The 25,121-nt window shown below is 43.8% G+C and overlaps 1 protein-coding gene across 4 annotated transcripts in view; it reads left to right on the top strand.

Moving 5' to 3' along the window:
* The window catches only part of CASKIN1 (CASK interacting protein 1), a 384,147-nt gene extending 361,390 nt beyond the window's left edge, over positions 1 to 22,757 (top strand). For all 4 annotated transcript variants that reach the window (XM_089686801.1, XM_089686798.1, XM_089686800.1 and 1 more), the window contains 3 exons: positions 577 to 2,622; positions 9,037 to 9,421; positions 13,942 to 22,757. In XM_089686801.1, the coding sequence (XP_089542927.1) occupies positions 577 to 2,622; positions 9,037 to 9,421; positions 13,942 to 14,035 (2,525 nt within the window). In that variant the 3' untranslated portion in view covers positions 14,036 to 22,757. The remainder of the gene's footprint in view (positions 1 to 576; positions 2,623 to 9,036; positions 9,422 to 13,941) is intronic.
* The last annotated feature ends 2,364 nt before the right edge of the window (positions 22,758 to 25,121 follow it).

Here is a 25,121-nt window from a genome sequence, read left to right on the forward strand (position 1 = left end):
TGCTGATAGCCCACCCCCCTATCAAGGTCTACTTACTAATTGGTGCTCCCTTTCCACCTCCCCGCTCTTTTGCTCCAATAGAGCATGGCTGCAGGACATGGGAGACATGCGACCTCCCCAATGTAGCAGTGCTCAGGCCTGAGTGGCCAATTACTAGACCCGAATGCTGTCACGTGGGGGTGGTACAGTTACATCATCCACACTATATAAAACCAAACCTAATCATGGAGGCTTCCTGTAGCAGGTAAGCAGCGAGCAAGTGTGGATGGTTGATTATACCTTGCTGGAGTAGTGGCTGTCAGCAGACATTGTCACTTTGCCCGGATTAGGCAAGTAACCGTGAACAGAATTGATCAAAACTGGAGCAGAGTCTGGAGGAACCGTGCATGGCAACCAATCAACTTCTATCTTCAGCTTGTTTGGTTAAGCTTTGAAAATGAAAGATAGAAGGCGATTGGTTACCATGCACAGATGCTCCAGATTCTATCTGCTCCAGTTTTGATAAGTTCCCTAAGTGTCCTTAATTGTTACTGGTCTCCAGAACTTATGTCTTTTTTCCTTTTTTCCCGATTTAAGGTCACCAAAAGAAGTTGATGTTGGCTGTAAAGAAGCTGGCAGAGATTCAGAGGTCAGAGTATGGTAAATTTGACTCGGGCAGCATGAGAAGGAGGCCACCTCAGAAGAGCATCGATGCAATGAGCATTGATTCACCTCCTCCAGACAGTGGCGAGTGCCAGTCTCCTAAAATGAAAACCTTTCAGGACAGCGAACTAAGTGATGAACTGCAAGCAGCTATGACCAGCGAGACTCCAGACGGCTCCGAAAAGCAGATTAACCACATAATGCACCATCGAGAAGGTTCTTATCGAGGTCCCTCAGGAGCAAGGCTTCACCACGAAAGCAGTCTGAGTGGCCGAGCTAGGCATATCAGCAGTTCCCAGGAACTTTTGGGAGATGGAACGAAGACGCCCAGCTCTCCTATGTCTAAGAGCCAGGAATATTTAACGGACGATGTGAAGAGAGAGGAAGTGGTTAGGGAGTCAAGACCTCTTAGGCAAGGTCATTCAGTGAAGAGGGCCAGTGTGCCGCCTGTGCCAGGAAAACCCCGGCAGTCATTCCCTCCTCCTGGAGGGCAGACCTACACCCCTCCTCAAACCCCAACAAAAGGGACACCTTCTTCCCCACAAGCTGTTAACACCCCTCAAGCTACTGCCAAAGTCAAGCCAACACCCCAGCTTCTTCCACCATCTGACCGGCCTATGTCTCCTCGCTCTCTTCCTCAGTCTCCTACACACAGAGGCTTTGCTTATGTTCTTCCACAACCCATTGAAGGTGAAGGAGCTCCTGTTCACTTGGCACAGGCAGTCCCCGTGCTACCAGTATCGGTTCCAGTGCTGTGCCTTCCACCGGCAGGTAGCGAGGGAGAAGATGATGATTTAGAAGAGGGAGAGAGGGGTGATCATGGTCGACCCAAAAAACGGGCCCATAGCTTGAATCGTTATGCAGCTTCTGATGGAGAGCGAGAGGAGCTGTTGGTTATTGATGGAGGTCCATATGGCACAGGGCAGAGGCGAGTTGGTAGGAGCCACTCTGTAAGGGCACAGTCTGGAGGTGACAAGAATGTTAATCGCAGTCAGTCGTTTGCAGTACGTCCCAGAAAAAAGGGCCCCCCACCACCACCACCAAAACGTTCCAGCTCTGCTATCTCTGGAACCAACCTTGGGGATGGATTGTCTGCTGAGGATGCAGGAGGAGAGGGCTACCGAGAACAAAGGAGAGCAAGTGACTTTGGTGGTGTAGTGGACACTGGAAGTGCTGGCAGTGTAAAGAGCATTGCGGCTATGCTGGAATTGTCATCCATCGGTGGTGGGCCAAGGGCGCTCACTTGTCCGAGGCCAAGAGATGGCTACCCTGTTCACCTCCTACCTCATCCTGGCAGCCCTGAACTTCACCGATTTCCAGGCACTGTGGCTGGTGTCAAACACCGTGAAGCCATTGGTCTGGATGGAGAGGTGGTTAATCGTCGGCGAACCATCAGTGGACCTGTGACTGGATTAGTTGCGGCAGCTCGAAGAGAGCGGCAAGAGCAGTCAAGGCCACCAGACTCCCCACGCAGTCCTTCTGATGCGATACCCTTTGCAGAAGAGCGAAAGCAGACTATTAAACACCGTCCACGCCCATCACGGACAGAGCAGGGAGACTCACAAGTTGCAGAGTCTGCCAGACACACAGACTTGACCTCTGTGGAGTCCAGCGTGACTCTGAAGCGTCGTGTGAAAGCCAGACAAGGCCAGCATTCTGGAGATGTAAAATTCCTGTTGACCGAATCAGACACAGTTAAGCGGAGGCCGAAGCCTCGAGACAAGGAAGGAGGAGCTGGGTTGGAGCCTTTGGCTGTGTATCAGAATGGGATGGGCACTGTAAAGCGGCGCCCCGTTTCAGAGATGAGTGTGGGAGGTGCAGGGCGACAGGACAGCACAGACCATATAGCACAGACTCCAGAACGCAGCGTTAAGCCTCCTGTCTCACCAAAGCCCACCATTATACAGCCTGCTGGAAGGGGCCCGCCTCAATCCATATCCACACCCACAAAGAAGGCTCCAGTGCCAGGCCTTGGAGGAGGTAAGATTACACCTGAACTATTAAAGGCATGGCTGAAGGATGTGTTGGGACATCTTCACCCTTTGGCCGCTTCATTGGTCTTAACATGACTAGATGGCTAGTTAGTAGCTAGGTATGCCATAATGGGAGCGCTGGAACATTAAAGCCTAATTCCAGGCAGCTGAAAAAATAAAATATACCCTTGCAGTGGGCCTGACAGGCACTACTAGGGGTAAATGCATGTTTTGACTAGGGGAGTAGGAATAAGCAGTAATACTTGCCTTGTTCCTCGCTCCCACAGGTTTCTTCCCAGCTGCACGATCAGTCCCTGAATCCACTTCACTTTGCCACTCTGCCAGTAGCAGTCTCTCTGATGTCATCCCATATAATTCAGGACCAGCATTGTCCTCCATTGTATGTGAGAGTGACAAGGGCCAAACGATATCCTGGGAGTGTAGGACAGCAGAGGAGTGCCAGCTGCTAGTGGAACATGGAATAAGGTAAGTATCGCATATAATTGAAAACATGCATTAGCTGCGGCACCCTTAGGGCTCGTTCACACATAAATCCCTACCCCTTTTAGCTGCTAAGGCACCAGCCAAACGTCTACACGTGCCACAGCAGGAATTTAATCCCCTGTTGTTTTTGGTGGTTGCTACTGCCTGCTGATCACGACACATTAAAGTAAATGGGGCCACACTGCAAGCGCCTCGCAAATACATGCTTCTGCGGGTCAAAGGGGTTAAAGCAGGTAATGAGAAAGCAACACAATGATGCCTGTTTTAACTCCTTATTTGCTGTACTGCACAAGGTTGCAGGGGGCTGGCAGAATGGCCTCATTCACTTGAATTTGTCATGCTTGGCAGGGGCTACTGCGACATGTGTACACTCCTGGCCGGTGCATCTAAAGGGGGTGCAGTTGGGATGGGGGTGGTAAAAACACGTCTTAACCATGAGGCTTTACACCCCCCCCCAAACTGCAAATGTAAATGAACCCTTACTGTTCTGAGTCCCCTATAAGGCTGCTTTCACACTGATGTGTTGCTCTTTACCTGTACCCTGGTTAAATACACATTCACAAGATCAGCCTGACAGATATTACCTATTCCTATACTGGCTCGTCACTATCAACCTAAACCGGCTCTGCACAGCATGATGACATCACAAGGGAAGATCACACCTTATGTGTTACGTCCTCGGGAATGATTGGCCTAGTGTTGTCACATGGAATAAGTCACATGCCCTTTAGACCCAGGAATACCAGGTATTTAACTTGGCCCCAGCTGTGGGGGAGAAAAGGATAGGTATGTTTGTAGTGGGGATGGGGATTAAAGCAATCATTTTATTTGCCTTAAATGGGCAAAGCTTAGGTTTGCTTTAAGCTGATCAAGTTCACATGACTATCAAAAAGTGTCAAACACTCTATATTCACTTTTAAAGGAAACTTTTGTTGGAAGAATGACAGGGGTTGCCATTGCTAACCATCTTCTGAAAATACCACTTGTCTGGCAGGGATGAGAGAGAGGACTGGAAACATCTGAATTTGCAGAACAAATGCAACCAACTAGCCCTGGCAGATTTCTGTGGGCTAGCGAAAGGGTACTATGCAAGGTGTGCCATGGTGGTTGGTGGATATGATGAAAGGTGGGTGTTTCTACAGGACATGGTTTATTCAGACACAGTGGCCCTGATCAGCCTCCTTTGTGGCTCTTGGTATTCAATCACATAACATGTCATGGTTACAAAAGGAAGATGGTACTAAAGTCTGAATCTGAAGATGGTACTAAAGTCTGAATCACATCTGAACAGGGAGCTGAGGTCTATCATGCTCATCATGCTAGTCTGCAGTACTTTTTGAGCCACTGACCTCAAACAAACGTATACCCTATGAAGTCACGTTTTCTGATCTGTTTGTTTGTTCTAGGTCAGTGACTGTTTGAAGCCAGAGGATTAACATGAGAACCTGGCAGTTCATATTTTCAGAATAGCAGTGGAAGCCTGCATGTTTCTCTGATGGCTGGTTTCCTGTCACAAGACCTTTTACATAGTTACTCTATGCACCCACCACCATATATGTCTGCTCCACCATTTATGCTGGCTTTGTAATCCGCCGTGCAATAGACTCCTCCATATCTTGTCTTTGAGAAAAAATTACACAAAGTGCCAGGAATGTTAGAATTATGTGTGAAAACCTACTTAGCTTCCCGATAGTAATCCTCTCAGCCTGATAGCCCAGAAGGCTAATAATTGGATTATTTCAGCCATGTGCCAGTCCATACTCATACAGACAGGGCGAACCTGTAATTCATAAACTCAAGGTGAGGATTGTGCAGGGGCAGACTGACAACTCATGGGGCCCCCGGGCAATAGGGGATCATGGGGCCCCTGTGTCTATGCCCAAACTCAAAAAAGCCTATGAAAAAGGTACCAGGGGCATTTCATGGGGCCCCCTACTGACCCCGGGCCCTCGGGCAGTGCCCTAGTTTCCAAATGGTCAGTCCGCCCCTGGGACTGTCTGTGTTGTCTATAGCAATTCATCTAATTACAGCTGTCACTTATTCATGACGCCTGGAATCCATTTGCTGTGTCTTTTGACTGCACACAAAACTTTTTCTCAAAATCTGCTGTGAGCCTAATGATCCAAAAGGGAGGCTAATGCTGATAGGACTGGTCCAGATGGTTGCCGACTGCTCATACTGCTCGGTGGACAGCTTTTGGGAGAGTCATATTGGAGTCATATGAATATCTTTCAACCTCCAAGTCATTGTGGAAAGGTTGATTACTGGCAGAGAAGGTGTAAAAAAATTCATTATTTTTACAGGTAACCTATGTGGACATCCTATAGGCAAACAAGGGAAAAAGGAAAACGCTTTCCACACCAGCCAATACAATACACATTAAAACTGAGGCCCCCTTCCTTCACACCTGCGTTGTAGCCGAATGTGGTGCGATAATGTACGCAGGTTGTCATACATCAGTGTACATTGTGTTAAAGCAGCCTATTCATTTGAATCGTACCTGCAGTGAGCAACTTTTTTCAGTGCAGCGTAGTGTGTTAATGTGCGTTGTGGTCCCCTGCAAAACAGGCGTGTTAGTTTAGTGATTTGGGGTGCCATCATTCATGTTGTGGCAATGTCTGGTCTCAGCCAGCCTAGAAGTCTTAACAGGAAATATATGTGCATTTACCAATGTTTTATCACTTTAAAAACACTGGAAATACAGTAAAATACCTGTTGATCTAAAAGAAATGCAGTGAGCTCTGTGTGGGTTGACAACACAATGCCTCTGCTTCACAGAAATCATAACCAAGGTTGTCAGTCCTACCTGCTGGACTACAGAATTCCTCCTATCCTCCACTCTCTGTCCAACACAAAATGCATACATTACATTTTCCTGGCAAAACAATGATGCTGCCTTGACCCCCAGGAGCCTGATCACACACCGTGTGTACAACGTATGACAAGTCTCTGGGGAGATGCAGTTCTGGGTGCATACCGATATCAATAGCAATGGATGCCCCTACAAGAATTCTACAACCTAGGTGATTATGTCATACAGAGTGAAAACAAAGTGGTTTCTCATTACAGGAACATGGTAAAAGGAAACGCTGACCACCAATAGGGAAAGGGGGTTGAATGGTACTGCTACTGAGCACCAATGCAGGGGGGCAGGGGTTAAAAAATTCTGTCACTGACAACCACTGGGTAAGGGGGGTTTACCCCCTTCTGATACCAGTGTAGGGGGAGGTAACAGCAGTGCCACTGACATCAATGCTGGGGATTGTTTTTGTGGCTACTGACACCAATGCAGGGGGTTATTATTGAGGTTACTGACACAAGTGCTAGGGCTTATTATTTCAGCCACTGACACCAATGCAGGGGGTTATTATTGAGGTTACTGACATCAGTGCTGGAGGCTTTTATTGTGTCCACTGCCGCCATTGCTGAGGGGTTATATTGCAGTCACCAACACTATTGCAGGGGATTATTGTGTCCACTGACAGCTATGATGTGGGTTATTATTGTATCCACTGACACCAATGCTTCAGGTTATTATTGTATCCACTGACACCAATGCTAGGTTTCTCTGTGCATTGTTGTATGTTGCAAAAAATGCAGCCAGGACTCCCTCTCCTCATTGGCTGAGACAGACATTGGCTCCCACGTCTGTCAATCACAGCCAGTGAGCCGATTAAAAGAGAGCAGGGGACTGGGCTGAGCTACGGCTCAATGTGTCTTATGGACACATAGAGCCGGGCTCAGGAGCGAGCATGCACCAGTGCCCCCATAGCAAATGGCTTGCTATTGGGGGCACTTGTCAAGAGGGAGGAGCCAGGAGCGCCGGTGAGGAAGAGGACGTTCGGGACTGCTCTGTGCAGAATCACTGCATAGAGCAGGTAAATATGACATGTATGTTATTTTAAAAAAAAGACAAACCTTTAATACCACGTTAAAAGCTGCTGCTAAGTACAAAGTATCAGTGTTTGTTTACATTTGAACAAGTATTGAGAGGAAGACGCCTGTATCTGCTGATCAGTGCTTAAATAGCAGCTAATAGTAGCTTTGCTAAACAACCCAAATCCTCAGATTTCAAACTGCCACTGCTACACACATGACCATGTGCTCATTGGGTCAGTACTCAGGGAGGTACATCCTAGGTCTATAAGGCCCCTTTCACACGACCAGACCGATGGGGTCCGCCTGCCCGTTTTTCTGGCAGAACCAACTGGTCTATCCATGAACTTCTATTGATCGGCAGGTGTCAATCGCCAGCATCCGATCCAATCCTGTACACCAAAAACAGCCGATGGGGATCCGTTTCCCCATCCGTCCATCAAATCGGATTGGATGACAATCGGGTGGAAACGGAAAGGCGGTCTGTTTCCATCTGACCGTCCCATTGAAATCAGCGCGCAGTGTCTGTGTCTGCTGTGCAGCAGATCTGTCATCTGGTTGCTTGGTGGGGATCAGCGAAGAGATCCCCCGCTGAGCAGGCGGATCACGCTGACAGATCCACCCCGTCTGAAAGGGGCCTAAATATTAAGTTTTTTTTTTTGCTTTGCCAATACATGTTATTATGAGGTTCCCCCACTATGTTTTGTCTAAAGAGGACAGTGGAAACTATGTCTCTTTGTGTTTAAGCAGAACTAAACTGTATCTGAAATGAAAACGCTATTAAATTCATTTTTGATATTCAAAGCAAACCCACCCATGTATCCATTCCTAGATGCTTTGTTTTGTTGAGAAATCACTTTGAAAAACACCCCCTAGCATTTCTAGCTGAGGCCATCTTGAGTAAGGGTAGATGATGCAAGGAGCATTTACTTCCTGGAGTACATCTGCCCTTAGGTCAGGCATGCGGGCAGGGGATGTCCTTAGCTGAGTAAAGCCCTCCTGATGAAAAACAAAATGCCCATGAAGACTCCTGGCATGTATGACATAATTTTGACCTAGGCCAGAAACCAGGAACCAACTGAAGAAATGTAAAAAAAAAAAAGGTTAAAACAAGAAAGTAAAATATACTTTCCTATCTATTTACTACTACTAGCAGCATCAGGATGTTGATGGAGAGAGGTTAGTTCCACTTTCAAACATCGAAGGAGGGAGATCTCACTGGTAGACTGTCCAGGTCATATAAGAACATATCAGAACAAGGGTCCATCTGGAAATATCACTGTTCATGTGACTGACCCTTCAACACCCAGTGTGATCAAAAAATAGTTTTGTATACATACACTTGCTAAATCTTCTGTAGATCTCTACATTTTTTACGTGTATTATTTATTAATACTATCAGTATATAATTATGTATTACAGGGGTTCTAAAGGCTGAAGGTTTTTTACCTCCGGAGTGCAGCTTCCCCTTCCATCCCCCCTCATACTTACCTGAGTCTGATCTTGATCCAGTGGCTCTCTCCTCTTTCTCCCTCTTCTGGCCATTGGCTCCCGCTGCTGTCAATCACAGCCAGTGAGGAGGGCTTAGACCCGAGCTGCACTCTGTGTCTATGGACACGCACAGACGGCTCGAGAGCTAGCCCGCATAAGTACCCTCATAGTAAGGGGGAAGAAGCCAGGAGTGCCAGCGGCGGACTGTAGAAGAGGAGGATCGGGGCTGCTCTGTGCAAAACTATTACACAGTGCGGGTAAGTATGACATGTTTGTTATTTTAAAAAATATCACTTTGATTCTTGATAATACTTGACAGTTTACAGGAGGAGTATAGAGCTTCGGTTTTGTCAGATGGCTGTAGTTTTGTTTTTTATTTTTAATGTTTTTATCTACTTGTATGTGTATATATATATATATATACATACATTCTGTTTATCCATAATAAAGCAAAAACATGCTTGATGTTTGGTTTTACACAGGAAAGTTTAATGCTAGAATGCATTAAAAAAGTTAAAACATTAACATGATTTTCTCTTTTGTATTTCAGAAGTAAAGAAGGTAATGGGGACACCTCCTCCTGTCTCCCCCAAACCTACTCCTCCCCCAATAGCACCCAAACCCCCCAAACCTCATGCCATCATTCAGTCCTCTAGTGCCAGCTCAACTCCAGCCCCTTCACCTGTCAAGCAACCAAACAACATCAAACCTTCCAGCACTCCCCCATCCCTGTGCTCCAGCCCCGCTAAGCCCCTGACTCCGGGTCACCCTCTACAGGTTCCCATCAAGCCCCCCAGACTGTCCATCACCAGCTCTTCCTTGGAGGGAGGGAGTAATGAGGCCGCACAGCAGAAGCTGGAGGAGACCAGTGCATCACTGGCTGCAGCACTGCAAGCTGTGGAGGAGAAGATCAAACAGGAAGATTCACAGAAAGAGTAAGTTTCAACCTGCAGGCCTAGCTTTATCAAAGATACTGACACAACAAGGCCTAGCTTTATCAAACATACTGACACGAGCAGGCCTAGCTTTATCAAAGATACTGACACAAGCAGGCCTAGCTTTATCAAAGATACTGACACAAGCAGGCCTAGCTTTATCAAACATACTGACACGAGCAGGCCTCGCTTTATCAAAGATACTGACACGAGCAGTCCTAGCTTTATCAAAGATACTGACACGAGCAGGCCTCGCTTTATCAAAGATACTGACACAAGCAGGCCTCGCTTTATCAAAGATACTGACACAAGCAGGCCTCGCTTTATCAAAGATACTGACACAAGCAGGCCTCGCAGTATCAAACATACTGACACCAGCAGGCCTCACTTTATCAAAGATACTGACACAAGCAGGCCTCGCTTTATCAAACATACTGACACCAGCAGGCCTCACTTTATCAAAGATACTGACATGAGCAGGCCTCGCAGTATCAAACATACTGACACGAGCAGGCCTCGCTTTATCAAACATACTGGCATTAACTACTGTACGTCCATTGGGCAAGGCTGGTCAGACCACATATAAGGCTGATTAATGGCACTGGTACAGAATTTCATTATTCTGTAAAGCATCATGGGGCCACTAGGGACCACTTTTCCATAAACACACAGGCCTGCTATCTCATACCCATGATGGTCAATACACCTTTGTTGATGGCCTATGAAGCCAAGCCAAAACTAGGATCTGAAGTCTAGCCTAGCCAAGACTTTACACCAAACAGCTTTTCGGATTAGTTTGTTTTTTTAGTTACAGTAAGCCATTGCAAGCAGGAATTGTGCTAAAATTACATATATTTGATTACTACTTTCAGAAAGTTTTTTAAGGGCTAGAGGATAGCATATCTTGATTTCAGCAAGGCATTGGATACAGTTCCACATAATGATCTAATACATACGTTGTACAAGCTAAGACTTGGCCCTTGGGTGGTTCAGTGGATATGCAGCTGGCTAAGGGATAGATACCAGAGTGTGGTTGTGTATGGGGTTCACTGGGAACAGAGAGCAGTCACTAGTGGTGTACCACAAGGCTCTGTAATAGGTCCTGTTCTATTTAATCTATATAGAAGTGATAGAACTAAAGGTTTGTTGGGTAAGAGATGTCTCTTTGCTGATGACACAAAGGTGTGTAATAGGGTTGATATCCCTGGAGGTGTCTGTAACATGGAACATGATAAGGCATTGCTGGAAGATTGGTCAGTGAACTGGAAATTGCAGTTTGATGTTTCTAAATGTAAAATAATGCACCTAGGGAAAAAGAATCCCTTGAGAGAGTACAACATTGAGGGGTACAATGTTGGCCAGCACTACAGAGGAAAAGAATTTGGGGGTACTTATTTCAGATGATTGCAAAATAAACAGTGTGGCCAGGCAGTGGGGAAAGCGAATAGAATTCTCGGATGCATCACTAGAGGGTTCACCAGCAGGAGGAAGGAGGTCCTGATTCCCCTATATATATCTTTAGTTAGACCTCATTTAGAATACTGTGTTCAGGTCTGAAGTCCTCACTTAGAAAAAGATATTGATCAGATAGAACGAGTCCAGAGGCGGGTAACAAAACTGGTGAAAGGTCTGGGGGATAAAACATATCAAGAGCAACATCAGGAATTTAACAACTTAACAGTCTGGAGGAAAGATGGGAAAGGGGAGACATGATTGAAACCATTAAATACATCAAGGGGGTGAAAAGGGTTCAGATTTTCATCAGGAAACCAAAATCAAGAATGCAGGGACATGACCTTAAACTGGAGGAAAGTTCAAAACTAATCTCAGAATGTATTAGTTTACTGAAGGAGTAGTTGATGCCTGGAATAAACGTCCAGCAGAGGTAGTGAGCCAGTAAACAGCTTTAAACATGTGTGGGACAAGCCTAGATCTATACTCAGACAAGAAAGCTGTAATCTGTAATCTGAATCGCCACTCTTGAATTGTTACAGTGGTGCAGTGTTATATCTTGGGGAAAATGTGCTTTTCTTTATGAACTATTTGTATTCTCTCCCTGTAAAGCAGAAGTTTCAGGCTGAGGGTTAAGCCTAGTACACACGGTAAGTTTTTTTTTTGTTCATCCCAGGAGGCTGAATGGAAAAAAAAACAAAAAATGGAGAGGTCGCTGTATTAACTATCCGATGTTAGTGTGGTGATCTCAGCGGCTGAGCTATTGTGTTCTGACAGGGGACTGCCCCCACTGCCAGGACACACTGATCAATGCTCATAGCCATTGGTTGCCAGTGTTGATTGGCTGCTGGTCGGATGCTGGTTTTCCAGCATGTCCCTTCAACAAAAGCCAGTCGTTGGACCAGCTTCTGACACACAGGCAGCTGTACACACTGTCCAAATGGTGGCCGGTCCCAGCTGATATTCAGATTGTGTGTACTCCGCATAAGGCTGCCCAAATTACTGCCTCAAGATTCTGTCAGGATTACATGGAGGAAAATTAAAGACTTTGGTATTCGAAAGGTTTTTCTTTCCTCCAGCAGTCTTGATACAAATAAACATAGGAATGCGCTTAAATTATATCAAATTATCAAACTGTGCAAAAATAAAAAATGTCACATCATAAAAAATTATACCACAAAAAGTGTCCAAATTATTTGTGTATATAAAGTCCTAAAAAAATCCAAAACGGTAGAAAATAAATCTGAAAATCCGTGTTCAAACAAATTCACCGTGATTGAATCCACCACCAAATAATTTGAATTCCTAGATTGTAAGCTCGAAAGAGCAGGGCCCTCAATCCCCTCATGTTTTGCATTGTATTGGTATTGTTCTGTCACATGTTCTGTCCCCCTTTGTAATGTACAGCGCTGAGCGAACTATTGGCGCTTTATAAATACTGTACAATAATAATAATAAACTCACCAGAGCTATATGCTGATCAAATTATAAACCAGCATAAGCGCTATTGCTCTGGGAGCGATGGTCTGTAGAAGATTCAAAGGTCTGCAGCAAGGCACTCAGCACAGATGAAATCACTCTCATGTATGGTCACCGTCTCTCCATAGGATAATAGCAGTACTCAGGGAATTAAGAGAGGAAATTCATGGTGCAGTACATTTAAAACCACATAGTTTATTAAAACATGATAACACACTCACAAAAATGGTGTCTCAGCCGACATCAGCAAAAACAGCCTTCAGTATAAAACAAGATCAAGCCGCCGACAGTCTCGGGGAACGTCCTGACGTCACATCCATCAAGCCCCACCCTACGCGTTTCGTCACTAGACATCTTCACAGAGCGGAATGGATGTCAGACACCATGCTCGCTCTATATATTGGGGCACAGCCTCGTTCAAACGATATTGTATAATTATTTATGATGTGATATTTTTGCACAGTTTGATAATTTGATATAATTTATGCACATTCCTATGTTTATTTGTATTATGCACCTTTCTTTGGTTTAGGTTTGCAGCTTTTTTGAGTTTTAAACTTGTGAAATTTATTTTGGTGCTTTTCTTATAAAATTTCTAGAGCTCCAGCAGCCTTGGCCTGGTGTCAATTTTTCTACTCTGCTGGGTAGAGAACACAACTAAATAACAGGTTATACAGGGCCTCTGCTGTACTAGCAAGTGAACAGAGCCGCTGGGGTGTGTGGTATAGGTAAGCATCTTTGGGAAAGCGGTCGGCTATCAAGCAAGTCTGAGGGGTCAAAGTTCCGGGTTCACATTTAGAGATGACTGTATCTGACTGATTTCTTTAGGCAGCACCCTTTAGTCTGTATAAGTAGTTTGTTAAATGGGTGTTTAAAACGCAACAAGCATAGTAGGTAAAGGTTACGCTGAAATTTACAAGGCAGCATCTACTTGCATTGTCAGTTCACTCTGCATGCTTCTGGCCACAGTTCATAATACTCAGTCACAGCATCTGCCATTTCTTATATGCAACATATTGTAAATGATCTTGTAAAAATCAAGCTTTATTTATACGGCCTCCTGCACACTGGGTGTTTTAAAAACACTGGCAGCGTTAGCTGTATGAAGTCACGTTAAAAACTCAGTTTTAGTGTTTTTGCATTAGCATTTAGCTGCATTTTTCTGCTTTAGCATTTTTTTATCACAAAAAAAATTTGGCTCAAAAAATGCTCAAAAACAACTGTTTGCCACATTTTACCGTGTTTACCAGCGTAGAGTGTTTTTACAGCTAAAGAACTCCTCTTGAAACCCCATAGTCCTGGGTTTTATTTCCAGCCAGAACACGCCCTTGCCAAAAAACGCTGATTAAAGCCTATGTGTGCATGAACACATAGGATAACATGCTGGGGGGGGGGGTTACTGGCTGTAGAAAAAAACACCAAAAGCCAAAAACAGCTCAGTGTGCATGAGGCCTTACTACAACAGCTGACTGCTTATGATGTCTGTGGCAACAGTTCAGCCAATCAATGAGCTTATTTGTTTAGATTCTTCTCTGTCATTATTTAAAATCTGACAATGTGGTTGTTTATTCTTCCCCCTGTGCGGCCAGTTCCTTGGAGGAGAAGAGCACAGTCAGTATTCTGGATGACATTGGCAGCATGTTTGATGACCTTGCAGACCAGCTGGATGCCATGTTGGAATGAAATTGCAGTATTTGTGCGTGTGGTGGTCTCCTCAAGGCAAGGTCCCACAGACTGCTTCTTGCCTCTTCCCACGTTGCTGGTTCCTGTACAGACCATCCACCTTCTCCTAGGACCCTTCCGAGTCTGGTTCTCCCAAACGCCCCGCAACACATGCCTAACCTTAGCACAAACAAGCAATGTTGAATACCTCAGGATTGTGCTCATTCGGGGCAGCATGGAAGGAGGCTAACCAAGAGGTGGCACCAGCTCCTGGGCTCGGCCGTTCCAGCATCAGGACCAGTTCCAGAATGCATTTGCAGAGCAGATCCCGGTCACAACCTGGATTGAGATGACCGCAGTCTGTTGATGGATGACTAGGTTTACTGCAAAGCACTATGAGAGAATGGATACTGTCCAGCAGTGAAACAGCACGCATCCTGCCATCTACGTCAATTTCACAACGCCAACCTATGGTGAATCCTTCCCATTTTGTATTTCTTGTTTTTTCGTCTTGTTGCAATTTGCTGTTATTAATCAATGTAAGAAAGGGATATGAACTCACCTCATCAAGAAACTTTAAGCGGCTGTCAAATGATCCTACTCTGTGCTGCCCATATTTTAGAAGCCACAGATTTCTCCAGTTGCGGTGAGTTTCTGCAATGTTAGGTGCCATGAAATTTTCCAGAACAGCAGCGGGAGCCGGTTATACAATCTTGGGCCATGTTGTCACCCAGTGGCCAACTCTCCAGTGATCTTCAAGCTCCCCCACCAAACTAGATTAAAGAAAACTTAATTGCCTAAACATTTAAGTATCCCTTTCCTGGTGAGCCTAATAGTGGAGCATGCAAAACTCATCTCATGAACATCCTGAAATATTCTAAGTTGTCTTCTGCTCCCTAGCAGATAGGAATATGCCCACATTTTAACAATGGCTTTTGTTAACCCAAAATATTATCACATTTTCTATATGAACATAAAGGTCACTCTGGATCAAGTGTTACATTTTCAGGGGAGACACTTAAGGTTCAATAGCAAGCACTTACTATTCCCTATTGGCACCGCCTTACAAAATGTACTTAATTTTCCCTATTAGTTGACCCCAAGGTCATTCAAGAAAGAACATAATAATTCTCTTTTCAAAATGAACAAGTGTATTCCATTATCGCTGGGAAATGAAAGAAGTGTATGCCATTACCATTGGAAAACACAAGCTAAAGCCAAATGTATTACCTTAGAGACAAAGTAAGTGATGTTGGAATTCTAAGTAAAGCTGGTTTCCAATGGCTCTTCCATTTTCAAACCATCATTCAACAGAACAATTGGCCGGAGCGTGATAGAACAACTGGGATCTTGTCCAATGGTAACAAAGGTCCTACCTAAAATCTCCAAACTTCCTGATGAACTGAACACTATACTGAAAGCACAGAAAGTAGAATTTAGTATTAGAAATCCTAAATATATGACTGACAGAGAAAAGTAAAAATCTCTAGTAATTGGATCCCTTTATTTATTTTTGTGATATGTGGAAGTCACAAAGAGACTGATTGACATGAATTTACCCAGCCTATAGGAAAACTGAAATAGCACAAATTCCAGACTTTTAAGGGCCTTTCTGCTGTTTTTTTTTATAGTGTTATTTTTACATTTTTTTATTATTTATTTATGTTTTCTTTGAGTTGTATAGGCTGTGCCTTGCCTTCACACAATTATTATTTGGAAGGATCGAGGGGCAGATGATATGTGTACTAGGTTGCAGTTTGGGCTTTGTAGAGTATTTAAGAAGGCAGAGGTTTGGAACAATGAGTCTCAACTGAAACACACATCATCACGAGCTGTTCCATGTGTACATATACAACCCTACTCTGGAATTGGGGGGAGAGTAAGCTGGGGTCACCAAAGTCTGTTGTAAACCAAATTGCCCTGTACATGGTTAGGGGAAGGGGGCTTCTTCTGTTTTTTATGCAGAATAGAGTAGCCATTGCACAATACCAATTCTAGGTTAGAGTCATGGGACTATAGGGAATGGCAGATGTCAGAGGAATTATCCTCTTGCAGGATATTCTTGGATGCGAAGGATTCCTTTTCAAAAACTGCAATGTAATGTGTGCAGTTCTGTTCCTATAGGTCAGATACATCATATAAAAAGCTCTAGAGAGAAGGTTCTATCCACAGAGACAAAACACTCCGCACAAGTATAGATGTCTGAGTATGGTCATCTCACATTCCCTGGAACAGGGCAGCTGTCAGTCCCCCCTTACTGTGCTGGTCAGATCATTAAAAGCACCGTCCCAAACTCCCGAATACAGAGTATAAATGTCATAAAATAAACCTGACTGTAGAGTATACATTCTGCACATCTAGGACTTCAAAACAGACATCAACAAGAGTCTTTACCAGTCTTTGAGTCCTCCCCATTCTGCAGATTTGATGTTGAGGGTTGCAGCTCTGCTTCACTTTGCAATGCATTATTCCTCCCTCACCAGTAAGGAGGAGTAGTAGCACATTGTGCCATTCCTCCCTGACCGATAAATAGGAGTAGCACATTGCGCCATTCCTCCCTGACCAGTACGAAGGATTAGCACATTGCGCCATTCCTCCCTGACCAGTATGGAGGATTAGCACATTGCGCCATTTCTCCCTGACCAGTACTGAGGGTTAGCACATTGCACCATTCCTCCCTGACCGGTAAATAGGAGTAGCACATTGCGCCATTCCTCCCTGACCAGTAAATAGGAGTAGCACATTGCGCCATTCCTCCCTGACCAGTAAATAGGAGTAGTAGCACATTGTGCCATTACTCCCTGACCGGTAAATAGGAGTAGCACGTTGCGCCATTCCTCCATGACCGGTAAATAGGAGTAGCACATTGCGCCAATCCTCCCTGACCGGTAAATAGGAGTAGCACATTGCGCCATTCCTCCCGGACCGGTAAATAGGAGTAGCACATTGCGCCATTCCTCCCGGACCGGTAAATAGGAGTAGCACATTGCGCCATTCCTCCCTGACCGGTAAGGAGGAGTAGTAGCACATTGCGCCATTCCTCCCTGACTGGTAAATAAGAGTAGCACATTGCGCCATTCTTCCCTGACAGGTAAGAAGGAGTAGTAGCACATTGCGCTATTCCTCCCTGACCGGTAAGGAGGAGTAGTAGCACATTGCGCCATTCCTCCCTGAGAAGTAAATAGGAATAGTATATTGCGCCATTCTTCCCTTACCAGTAAGGAGGAGTAGTAGCACATTGCGCCATTCCTCCCTGACCAGATAATAGGAGTAGCACATTGCGCCATTCTTCTCTGATAAGTAAAGAGCACATTGCACAGAGTTGAGGCAGAGGGTAGGTTGATAGAATGTGGAGAGGGGGCTTCTGGGATTGTAGAGGAAATAAAGACATATGCAGGAGCCTGTCTACTTCCAAGTCCCTAGGCTACTGCAGGTTTAAATTTACAAGGGTAATGCAAGCAATCTGCCAGCCAGAACCATGAGGTGCCAGATTACACCTTCACATATAGTTGTGCAGAGTCCCCAGACATACAATAGCTCACTCCTTAGCATCAGAATTACTAGGAATATCCTGTAACCCACAATTCACTGCCCACTACCCCCAGACATAAATGGCACTTCAGTTGGCTGTAAGTGTTGTACGGACTTTTCATGCAATGCTGAAGCTGTCATTTCCTATTATATGGTACTTAATAAAGGCTTGTCAAAATCAAGTGGAACAATGGGCTAAACAGAGTGAAATTCATCTTAATTATGCCTCTTGAGGACCATCATTTCTTAATTCTAGCAAAATGCTAACCTAGAGTAACAATTGCACCTTGCAATATTTTTAACCCAGAGAAAGGGCCTAAAGGCATTTTCTAAGGATTGAGCTTCAGAATGATGCAGGGAACTGCAGCCTTTATCAGCTGGGGGACAGCTAGAGCCTTCAGTTTAAACACATGACCCTCTGAGAGGCACAAAGAAGTAGCGAGAGGCCTAAAAACACCAGTTCAATTTTACTAGACTTTGCTTAACAGATTGCTTGCATTACCATGAGTGCAGTTTACTGTTTGCCTTTAAGGATTCCATTGGGTTTCAGAATATTTGTCCCCCTGTGATTTGTGTTTTTACTATGCATTGGTCAACATATTAACCAACAAAAACTTGTTTTTAGTGTGTCCGTGTCTAGGAAATATCAGCTCACACGCTAAGTGTCTGTTCATTTTTCAGTTGATATTTCCTGAACACAATGAGGATTCAGGGGAATTTCTAGAATATTTAAATGAAATCTAACATCCAGCACTCAGGAAAAAACTATTGCCCCAACACTCTATCGTGTAAAATATATGTATGTAGATATAACTCCCTGCAGCTGAAATAATCCTATCCTCTGGACAGGTAAATCTATATAGAAAACAAAACCAGTGCTACAATAACAATAATATCTCTTATGTGAAATGTTAGAAACATAAAACTTATATTAATACATAAAGTGGAGAAAGTGGTCAAATTTTTTTATTTATATAGCCCTTGTGGTTACACTCAAGTGCGCAATAGTGTCATCTCAATCCGCAATCTCAGTGCAATATACACTGCTCAAAAAATTAAAGGAACACTTTGAAAACCCATCAGATCTCAATGGGGAAAAAAATTTCCTGCTGGATATCTATACTGATATACTGGGTAATGTGTTAGGAACGTAAGGATGCCCCATCATTTGATGGAAATGAAAGTTATCAACCTACAGAGGACTGAATTCAAAGAGCAAAGAACCAAAACCCCTTGTATGTACAATCTTGCTCCAGGGCAGTGATCAATAGATATCTAACTTTTGAAGTAAACAGGTAACCCTGTTATGAAGGTAAAAAATAAATCACAAAGAAAAATAAAACTATCATACCAATAATATATTATGTAATAAACTCCTAAAATGCCAAGAACGTGGCTGAGGCTCCACCTCTTCCTGTTTGATCTTACATCCTCCTAGTGAGTTGATCTGAAAGGCTGAGTACTGATTCAGCTGAAACTCTGAGATTCGCCTGCCTTTAATCCACCAAAGCTGGTTCCATTCGATTTATGTACCTGCCATAAAAACCCTAAACCACAATTACTCAATTTACAGGAAAAGAATTAGGGAGCATAGAGAATTCAAGATTAAATATTAGCAAGACTTTATGATGAGCTTAAAAAGTCACAACGTACCACCAAATTATAGTAGACGATGTTGTCCGAGCCCCTACTTATGGCAACGCTTCTATACCCACCAATATGGACCATATGTTTTCATAACATCCAATAGTTCTCTCCTCAAATACTTCTAGAATCATCATTCTGTGAATCACTCTGTCATTCGGGTTTACAGTAGTGAAGTAAACACAAACAATCAGTCATGTGCGGGGAAACAACAACAAATTCTCTTTGCCATGATTGGATGTTTGAGGTGAGCGCCAGTTGCCTTCATACTTTAAAGTAGTTGTGAACATAGAAATTATCTGAAACTTTAACCCTTTCACTGCATGGTTTTGCATTTTTTTGCACACGTTGAAAAAAATAATTTTAGGCCTGAAAATTATTATTATTATTATTATACAGTGTTTATATAGCGCCAAAGGGTTTGCTCAGCGCTGTAAATTACATAACCCCCCCAAATATTATATATTTTCTGAAAGCAGACACCCTAGAGAATATAATAGTGGTAGTTCCAATTTTTTATGTCACATGATATTACAGCAAAGGTCTAGGAAATGCAACATTGCAGTACAAAAAAGAAAAGCACACTAAAATGAATTTTAGCGCAAAAAATAAATAACTAAATTATTTGGTAAAATATAAAAGAGGAGCTTGCCCCGAGTAAATAGATACCCAACATCTCAAACCTTAAATTTGTGTGCGCCTGTGAAATGATGACTAACTTCAGTACCCTATATGTTCTATAGGCGACGCTTGCCTATAGCCCCTTATAGGTCATCAGTTTAGTATTACAGAGGAGATCGTGTGCTGGAATTATTGCTCACTCCGGCATGCACAGCAATATGTAATATCTGTATTGCAAGACGTTTTCATGCGTAGGCTCCCCCGACGTGTGCGTTTACATTTGTACGTGTGTGGGTATATGTGGGGGCAGGGGGGATTTTATGTGCTTGAGTGTAACTTTAATTTTTTGCAATTACAAAAACATTTTTGCTTAACTTTTTTTCATCACGATTTTTTTGGTGACAGGTTCTCTTTAATGAGCCATACAGGGTGTAAAGGACCCCCAGTGTGTCCTCTGGGCTACACTGAATGCAGTGCCGTGCATATCACATTGCAATACATTCCTTCCCAGCTATGTTAGCAGAGGAAAGTGATATGGGGACCCAGAAGTGACATCATACCTGTCGCTTTCCGGGTCTCCAGCAAGAAGGGGAGAAGAGCAGACGTGTATCTGTTCTCCTCCCTCCCCTCTACCTTACTATGTCAGCCCCAGGCCTGCAGATGGGCAAGCGGAGGCTGGAATACATGGTGGTTGTACTTTCACGCACGGGGTGGGGATGGGGCACCATTACTGAGGATGTATGAAAGCAATCAGGTGGCAGCACAGCCACCTGAATGCTTCCACCTGACAGGCAGGAGTGTGCTTGCCTGTTTTACACACAATCCCGGTGGCTGCAGCCATGTGATTATGTGTAAACCCACCCTGCTGTCAGGTCCGTATGAGGTACGGACCTGGCAGCGAAAGGGTTAAAAGTTCAGTCACGTGACCATGCATCTCTTCTGCCTGATGATTGGGGGGGGGGGTTACAGGACACTGCAGACATGCAGTCTGTTCAGCCTTAGGCAAGAGGCTTGCCTTGGGCAGAGGGCACGTTCAAAAGGCAGGCTGTGATTAGGAGGGGGTGTATGCCAGAGGCAAGCCGGGATTAGGAGGGGGTGTATGCCAGAGGCAGGCTGTGATTTGGAGGGGGTGTATGCCAGAGGCAGGCTGTGATTAGGAGGGGGTGTATGGCAGAGGCAGGCTGTGATTAGGAGGGGGTGTATACCAGAGGCAGGCTGGGATTACGAGTGTGCTGTTTGAACAAACCATCCAATACAGGCATGCTGTGTGTCTGCACAGTATCCTGTACCTTTAAATGGCCAGCCAAAGGATAAAAACTGACCACACTTGCACAGATCAGCTTCTCTGCTTTGTGTGGTCAGTTTAGAACAAGGAATAAAGATAACTGGCAGGATCAGCCAGGTACTTTTAGAGGGAAGAGGTACATGAAAATGATAGAGTATGATTTATAAAATACATACAGTATATGTCAACACACAAATTAAAAACAAAAATGAGGGTAACGTCCACTTAAATACACCAGTCCCAGTGTCTCTAATGTCAGATGTATTTTGCAGCTGTTGTATGTTGGTGCATTCCATGCAGCGCTGTGCTAATATTTTATCTTGAATTCCTATTTTCTGTATATATTTTTAATCTCCCCACTGCGTATTGCTGACAAATCCACTTTTCCTTGTCAAAAGTAGTCACAGGTAAAGATGTTGGGTCCAGGAATACAACAAAGTCATGTCATCACATCAGCACTGAGATGTCTGTTGATAAACGGGTAATCACATGGCTTTGTTCATAAACAAAGGGTTAGAGTAGGGTTCTTTAGTGTATATCATCCTGTTATTAGCTAACAAAAGGTAAATTTTTTTGGCATGGATCAGATCCGGGGTAGTTTGAAGGAGCTTCCCTAACCCTCAGGAACAATTTAAAGCCCATTGCATTATTGAAAACCATCAATAACCCCATTGCATTTCACCAAAATTGCAACATTTTACTGCAGTGCCCTAAATTTTCACGGAAATCTCCTACGGGGAAAATTCCCAAATTCACACATCCCTAACAGCCTTCAGCGTGTGCTTGTTCGTCTTGTAGGCTGAGAATTGTGGGTGGGGGCGGAGCGGGTGGGCGGGGACTGAGTGTAATGCTTGCCAGTTTCTGAGGATACTCTTGTCAGTGAAGAGTATATTGGAATGTCTCAGACTCTCGTCCTATGGTACTTCTAGTGTTGTAGCGTTGCAGCCGCAGATGGTACCACATTCACATAACACTGCTGGAGCGAGCGACTATTTTCCAAAATATGTTCAGAAATATATGATTTTATGAAATATAAAATAAATTACATAAAGTGTTAAAAAATGAAATGTATTTAATGTGATGGCAGCAAGATAAAAAAAAAACTATTCATTAAAGGTCTACATGATTGATACATATATAACATATATATATAATATATATATATATTTTTATGATTAAGTTATGGAAAAGATACGTACTGTATATCCGTTATGTGACAGCTATGCATCTTGGTGCTTTCCCTGCAGTGCTGTGCTTTTACACTTCATTATTCTTGCATTTTATTTGTGACTGTGATGCTGTATTGATAATGTCTGAAAAAATAAAACAGAAACATTGTTTTTTTTTTTTTTTTTATATTATTTCTAAGTTTTTGGTATGTGTGTGAAATTATATAGCAGCTGTCATCCCCTGACATGCATCCAAGAAAAAAAATAGACATCTCTATTATGGAATAAAAGAATTGTGTTCGGTCCTAATGAGCCCCATAAGCACACACTTATTTTTTACAGCTGAGACAGTTGATGGAAGTATTTTCTGTATTTGTGAATGATGATGGTATAGGATGGTGTGATGGATTTTATTTCCATTTCTGCCAATTGTTGGAAGCACTTGTTTGTGCATTATTGGCTGCATTGCCACTTAATAAAGGTCCAATGGGCAGTTTTGGCTTTGGTGTCGTATGTATATGTGCTGATTCATCAAGCAGGATTTATTTATTTTAAAATCAAACAGCACCAGAAACAAGTGTGAATGCACCTAGTCTCTGGTTATAGTAAATAAAAGGAGTGTTGACTTGCCTGTAAATTCCATATCTTGGGGTACAGCACAGGACACAGGCTTGATATTCATAGACCCTGGGGCATCCCCAAGCAATGAATAAGAAGGGTGGGCAACAACCGGGCAAACAGAACTGTGCCAACAGGTGAAGCAAAAACAAGGGTTAACAGACCCAACTCAGAGTGCTGCTGAAAGAACCTTGCGGCCAAAAGATATATCCACAGAAGACTGGATGTCCACCTAGTAGAAACTGGAAAAAGGTAGGAATACAGTGATTTCCTTACAGAGCTGGGCAAGAGTGGCTTGATGCTGGAATGCCCTTGAAACGTTTACTGATCTGGTAGAGTAAGCACAGGAGGTTCTCTGTCCTTTAGGATGCTTTGTCCTTGAGATTAGTTGCCTTATCCACCTAGCAATGGTGGGTTTTGAAGGATGTCCCTTGTGAGGTCCTGATGGCAGGAGAAATAGGAAGTCCGTCTTCCTGATAGAAGATGTAGCTTTGATGTAGACTGATGGCTCTGACCACATCCAGACAGTTAAGAGCAATTTCCTTTGGGTGCTCAGGAGTAGGGAAAAAGGAGGGAAGTGTTATGTCTTCCTTGAGGTAGCAGGCTGACACCACGCTAGGAAGAAAAGGGTCTTGGGTGCAAAAGTTTATCCTTGTGAAGAAAGAGGAATGATTCTTTACAAGAGCGAACCATTAACTCAGGTAGTTCCCTGATTGGCTCAAAGGGTGGTTTCTGCAAGGCAGAAAGAACCAAATTGAAGTCCCAAGGAACCACTAAGTGGTTTTGATTAGCACTGGAGGAGAGGCATAGATAGGTCCAGGGAATTATCAGAACATCTAATGCTAGTACTCTGAGCTCCAAGATGTTGATGGGGAGCTTGGTTTCCTCTGGTGACCATGTTCCCAGAACTGTGAAGGATTGGAACACTCCTCCCCAACCTAGAAGGGTGGCATCTATTGTAATCACCTTCCAGCGCTGTGGTAAAAGTGACTTCATTATTGCCAAGGCTGGGTTGGAAATCCACCAAGCTAGGGAGTTCCTTGCTTGGCTGGTTAGGTGCATAAGTCGGTCAAGAAAAGGAGCATGTTTGTTTCATACTGACAAAATATTGTATTGGGGGGGCCTTGAATACAATTAGGCAAATGGAACAGCCTCAAAGGAAGCCACAATGAGGCCCAGAAATCATGGAGAATCTCACAGAATGACATTTCTTTCGGGGGCGTGATATCTGAGAGACATTTGTTTTCTGAGAGAAAGACTTTTGCTTGGGATGTGTCTAGAATGAGGCCCAAGAATTACAGGTGAAGGGAAGGTTGGAGAGCAGATTTTTAAAGTTGATTCACAAAAAACAAAAGGCTGAAGTATCTGAATAGTCCGGAAGACATATGCAGATAATTAGAAGGGAGATGAGTACTTCAGAAGACAGTTGTATAGGCACCTTGTGACCAGAATGCTCTGAGTTCTTAATAGGGCAAGAAGGGGTGCAAGTACATTTATGAATACTCTGGGAGCAGAAGATAAACCAAATGGCAGTGCGACAAACTGAAAGTGGCTCATCCTGCGAAACGCTGGTGAGGTGGGTAAATTGGAATATGCAAACGGACATCTTGGATATCTACAGATGCAAGATATACCCCTTGTGTCAGAGAGGGAATAACTGACATTGTGGATTCTGCACAAAACTTTGGAACTTAAAGGTACTCTTAAGGATTTGAGGTCCAAAGAAGGATGAATACCCCCGCTGGTTTTTGGTAACATGAACAGGTTTGAATACAATGCTTTGAACCTGTCCCCCAGAGGTACTGAAACGACTACTCCAAGATACGGGCTGGTTTAAGGCATTCTGCAATTCTGACTGCCCTTGAGCAGATTTTGGTTGATTGAAGAGAAGCAAGGGGTGAGGGGATAGAGTTTTGACCTCTATTTTGACACCATCTATTGAGCTCACAAGTCTAGGACATGTGTGACCCAGAAAAAGGCAAATTGTAACAGACTTTCCCTCACTCCTAGAAGTGACAGTGCCCCTTCATTCTGAATAGGGTTTTAGGGTAGACTTGGGGGATTTTGTGTTCAAAAGTCTTGCGGCAAAAGGAAGGGCTGAATTTTGGTTTGAGCAGAGCGTTGATGTACTCTACCTTTTGAGGAGGTCAAATCCCTGAAGAAGATTTTGTAACCCTTTGCTATGGAAGAAGTACCTTTTCTCCTGTAACATCTTTCATGAATTTGTCACTTACCTCAC

The sequence above is a fragment of the Staurois parvus genome, unplaced genomic scaffold (genome assembly GCF_062004578.1).
Source record: "Staurois parvus isolate SC_StPar_1 unplaced genomic scaffold, SC_StPar_1.0 ptg000412l, whole genome shotgun sequence".
Lineage (NCBI taxonomy): Eukaryota > Metazoa > Chordata > Amphibia > Anura > Ranidae > Staurois > Staurois parvus.